Source organism: Choristoneura fumiferana, chromosome 20 (genome assembly GCF_025370935.1).
Source record: "Choristoneura fumiferana chromosome 20, NRCan_CFum_1, whole genome shotgun sequence".
Lineage (NCBI taxonomy): Eukaryota > Metazoa > Arthropoda > Insecta > Lepidoptera > Tortricidae > Choristoneura > Choristoneura fumiferana.
The window spans coordinates 16,856,817-16,862,210 of NC_133491.1; the positions used below are offsets into that span (position 1 = coordinate 16,856,817).

Below are 5,394 nucleotides of genomic sequence, written 5' to 3' on the forward strand. Positions count from 1 at the left end.
CCATTTGCCTAATGGTGTAATTACGTTACATAGTTGGGTGCAGTACTAATAGGCAATATTTTTTCCGGTTTATCCGGTTGTGTTTTGCAACAAATAAGCATATTTTTAATTAAAACTTTAGGGATCCGTCAATTAGCACTTAGTACTCGATGAGTGTTGCTGTCCTACGAAAACAGGATTAGGTATTTAACATCGCATTAAGGTACATTATCATTTAATAATGTGACGTATTGTAATTATAGTATGTTTTTGATTGTATAAAAGGAACGAAAAGTGAAATTAGACGTCACTTTCCGAAGTTACCTGCACAGCTGCACAAGTCAAAATGAAATTGGTAAGTACCTAATAATAATATTCTGAGAAATTTAAGCCGATTTACCTTCTATACTATAGTTATTTTTGATTGTCTAATTCATCATCATCATCCCAGCCTATATACGTCCCACTGCTGGGCACAGGCCTCCTCTCAGAACAAGAGGGCTTGGGCCATAGTTCCCACGCGGGTCCAGTGCGGATTGGGAACTTCACACGCACCATTGAATTGCTTCGCAGGTTTGTGCAGGTTTCCTCACGATGTTTTCCTTCACCGCAAAGCTCGTGGTAAATTTCAAATGTAATTCCGCACATGAATTTCGAAAAACTCAGAGGTGCGAGCCGGGGTTTGAACCCACGACCCTCTGTTTGAGAGGCGATAGGTTTTGACCTAGGCCACCACGGCTTACTGATTGTCTGATTACCTGAGAAAAAATCTTTCTATTGTTTTACAAAATATACTAGGTATCGCGTTATTTGTTTGATCGGCATGGTAACATCGCATTGCCTTATATGGAAAATCGTTATGACATTTACTGTGTTCAAGTGTACGAGACTCGCTGCAATTCGTGTGATAAAACTTTTGAACCAAAAGAATCTACTCTATTTCTTGACAGTTCATTGTAGCCGTTTGCCTGATCGCTGCTGCCATGGCGGCTCCCAGTAGCCCCGATGAGACAGCAGCTCGTCGTGCTCTCCCGGCTCTTCAGCATGAGGAAATCCACGACGAGTACGGCCAGTACGCTCTCCGCTACGTCACAGCCGAGGGTACTGTTGTCTCCGAGCGTGGCCGCCTGATCCCCACCCCCGATGGCAAATACGTGCTCGTCACTGAGGGCGAGACCTCCTTCATCGGTGACGACGGCAAGACTTACGTGACCAAGTACAGCGCTGGTCTTGATGGGACCCGGGTCGAGGCTGCTCATCTGCCGTTCAATGTTCAGGCTAAATAAAATGTTCATGAAACTTTTTTCTCCGTTTAATTTATATTTGTACCAGAAAAGTGAATTTTTTTGTTAGGCAACTCGGAAAGAGGGAGAAATAAGAATAAGGTATTTGTGAGTACAACTTTTCGCAGTTAGTGAACACAACCTTTGACATACCTTACCTATCTGAGAAGTATGCAGCTATGGAGCGAATGAAACAACCGACTTACTGGAAGCTAATATATTACTAAACGTCAACATGGCCGAATGACAGTCGCGCGCGTTTGTTTCTGTGTTCGAAACAAATACACATCACTATCACCTTTTATTTCAGACGTCACATAAAAAAATAGTGGAACCCGGTGTGAATCCAGTTGTTAAACGTTAACTCATCTAAATATTTTCTGGCAAAAACCGTTACCACGTAAGAGACTTCTTATAAGGTTTTCGAGGAGAGAACTCTTAATTATAAAAGGAAATTGATGCAATTAATCGACGATATTGACGCTGAATACTAAAATAAAAAGCGATCCGTTTAGACATTGAACGTTAATTGACTGTGGTTTTTAATTGTTATTTTGTATGTAGTCACTAGTCACGTGGCGTCAAACAAGGTCCTGTGAATCAACCGCCGGACATCATACGGCGCGCCGGTGGCCGTACAAGGAAACGACTTAGGACTGGGGCTGATAACATGAGGTTGGGTGAATGATGTTGCAAATTGACACCCACGTAAATCCAAGGTCTTACAACGGACAGATGACATGGCATGGCTGTTAGTGAATTTATGCGACACTAAGGGGCTGTTTCACCATCCATTGATTAGTGTTAACTGACGGTTAAATACATCGAGGTGTTAAAGAGTTTGTACAGCAGCGCCACTATGTCGATCCGGTTGCAGGACGAGAGTACACAACCAATCCAACTGCAGCGAGGTGTGAGACAGGGAGACGTTATCTCTCCGAAACTGTTCACAAATGCGTTGGAGGACGTTTTCAAGCTCTTGGACTGGAACAGGTTCGGCATCAATATCAACGGCGAGTACATCACCCATCTTCGTTTTGCCGATGATATAGTCATAATGGCGGAGTCGCTGGAGGAGCTCAATACTATGCTCAGTGACCTCAGTATCGTCTCCCAACAGGTGGGTCTTAAGATGAACATGGACAAGACTAAAATCATGTCAAATTTCCATGTCACACCCGTGCCGGTTATCGTTGGGATTGATGTACTCGAAGTTGTTTACCTTGGACAAGTTGTCCAGTTGGGTAGGTCCAACTTCGACAAAGAGGTCGCCCGAAGAATCCAACTCGGATGGGCAGCGTTCGGGAAACTTCGTGATGTCTTCTCGTCCAATATTCCGCAGTGCCTGAAGACTAGAGTCTTCGACCAGTGTGTGTTGCCAGTGATGACTTATGGCGCTGAGACGTGGTCCTTAACTGTTGGCCTCTTAGAGAGGCTCAGAGTCACGCAACGAGCTATGGAGAGAGCTATGCTTGGAGTTTCTTTGCGCGATAGAATCCGGAATACGGAAATTCGTCGAAGAACTAAAGTCACTGACATAGCTGGAAAAATATGCAAATTGAAGTGGCAATGGGCAGGCCACATCGCTCGAAGAACAGATAACCGTTGGGGGAGAAAAGTCCTCGAGTGGCGACCACGAACCGGAAGACGAAGCGTTGGCAGGCCTCCCACCAGGTGGACTGACGACATCGTGAGAGTAGCGGGAAACCGGTGGATGCAAGTGGCGAGTTGTCGTTCATTGTGGTGTTCTAAGGGGGAGGCCTTTGTCCAGCAGTGGACGTCTTCCGGTTGATGATGATGATGATGATGATGAATGTGATGCCGTCTCCGTCTATTCGAACAAAACAAATAGAGATGGCATCACATTTATCCGTCAGTTAACACTAATCAATGGATGGTGAAACAGCCCCTAAATCTCTTAGGGTGACGTTAAAACGTGACTAAAGGTCTCAGGCAAAGGAAATAGCATCCGCGACTAAAATAGACAGTGACGCTATGCATGTGGTCAGGAGGGGTCTATATCGGATGGCATGCAGCTTCACTCCCGCCTTAGCCTTCTGCCCTAACCTATCCGAGTCGGGGTGCTCCGGAAGGTCTTGCTCGCTCGCTTCAACATATGGGTTTTAGGAGGTTTTATGTTAGGGGTATTATGCTTTAGGTAATTAGATTTTAGAGCAACTGTGTCGTCACTTATTTGGACACAATGATATATATATATACTATCAATGGCTAAACAATAGCAGATCGCACAACAAGTGCACTAAGCGCTAAAGCAAAAAGATATTCGGCTACATCCTGCATTTTAAATTGACATTATAGCAGTTATAAATGAGTAAATTACGAGAAAACTATAGGTAAACTAATGTCATGACTACTAATTTAAAATCCATTTGAAGAAAAAAAAACTTTTGAATTGTCATTAATGATGACATCCATACTAATATTATAAATGTGAAAGTGTGTGTGTTTGTGTGTTTCTATAAATAAATAAATTTATCACGGGACCAATATGTATGTATTGTGTGTTTGTCCGTCTTTCACGTGACGTGATTTTTGGCATAAAGGTAATTTTTGTATATTTATTTACTTATTCTAAAACGATTTCGATTTATTTTAAGAGATTAATTATGTTTGAACGGATGTGTAACAAAAATATTACCATTTTTTTTTAATTTTTAATTATTTTCCACGAGTGGATAGAGATTGGATGTTTTCGTAATACTTCTAAAATTAAAAATACAACTCAAAACATTCTAAGTGATTTATAAATAATATTTGGAGATGTTTAACACATGGCCGTTATGAAGTTATTATTCTACTATATTCCACTTCTATAAATAAATAAGAACTAGCCTAACCCATATTTTAAAAATTGATAATCTAACCCAAAACTATAAACTGTGCGTTTTTATTCCAAAAAACAAGAAAAACAAGATAATATAGAACATTTCGTGAACAATTACAGAAAAATTATCATAACCTTATGAATTATTTAAGATACGAGTTAGGTGTCGGCGAAATGTTTTAATTCCCTTTAACATTATAAGCGTTCGCTTATTATTGCATCCACATTCCAACATGATTCTCAATGTTTAACATTATACCACATTATACTGACTAGCGACCCACCCCGGCTTTAAACAAGCGTAACTTGCCGCCCGGATTGCTACCACCATCTTGCTCGCTAATCCTGCCGTGAAGCAGCAGTGCTTGCACTGTTGTATTTCGGTGTGGAGAGTAAGTCAGCCGGTGAAATTACTGGCACTTGAGATATCCCATCTTAGGCCTCTAGGTTGGCAACGCATCTGCAATACCCCTGATGTTGCAGATGTTTATGGGCAGTGGTGATCTCTTACCATCAGGAGACCCACTTGCTCGTTTTCCATCCAGTCGAAAAAAAAAACTGATAAACGAAATGGTGGAAAAATACACAAAGTCATCAAAGACACTACTTTTTTGAACAACAACATATATTAATCAGTACAGAAAACGGACAGTCTTATTTTTCTGGTTTTTCTATGCATCTATATTTCAGTTTGTATTTTCGATATGGGTTTTACGGGATGACCGTAAAAGTAACAAAAAAAATTGGAATTGAAATAAAAAATACAAAAAAGATTCCAAAAACCAATCTCAGTACAGAAAACACAGGTATAGGTATAGAGGTATTTTCCAGCTTAAAACAGCTGACAAAAGGATCAATTTTCGCTAACTAAAAGTTACAGAGACTGGCCAGAACATGAAAAGTAAAACTTGAACTCGTTAGTATTTACTGGGCCAACATCTGGTGCAGCCTGTCATTCAGCTGAAAATATAGCTGCTAAAACAAATTAAGACACTAAAACAAAGTACTTTACAACTTATACAACGACTGGCTAGCCCACTGGTTAGAGAACCTGACTACGGACCTCAAGCTTCGTAAACAGGTTTGTTACTTCATCACGTCTAAATAAATATTCGGCAATATTCAGTATCCAGATAGTTTGAGGCACTTGTCCCACTGCCGACGATGAGCGAGAAGCGAGTAGAGCGAGTAACTAGAAACGAGTGGGCGAGCAGCGAGAAGCGAGTGTTCGCGTGCGACGGGCGATTACTCGCTCCACTCGACTCGCTCGTGCGGGGCGGCCGCCAA

General features: G+C 41.5%; 1 protein-coding gene across 1 annotated transcript; it reads left to right on the forward strand.

Moving 5' to 3' along the window:
* The first annotated feature begins 284 nt into the window (after window positions 1–284).
* LOC141439140 (cuticle protein CP14.6-like) lies at window positions 285–1,282 on the forward strand. The gene is made up of 2 exons (XM_074103293.1): window positions 285–334; window positions 930–1,282. Exons 1-2 carry the CDS (start codon window positions 326–328, stop codon window positions 1,263–1,265), a joined length of 345 nt encoding a protein of 114 aa, XP_073959394.1. The 5' UTR covers window positions 285–325; the 3' UTR covers window positions 1,266–1,282.
* Window positions 1,283–5,394: the final 4,112 nt, after the last annotated feature.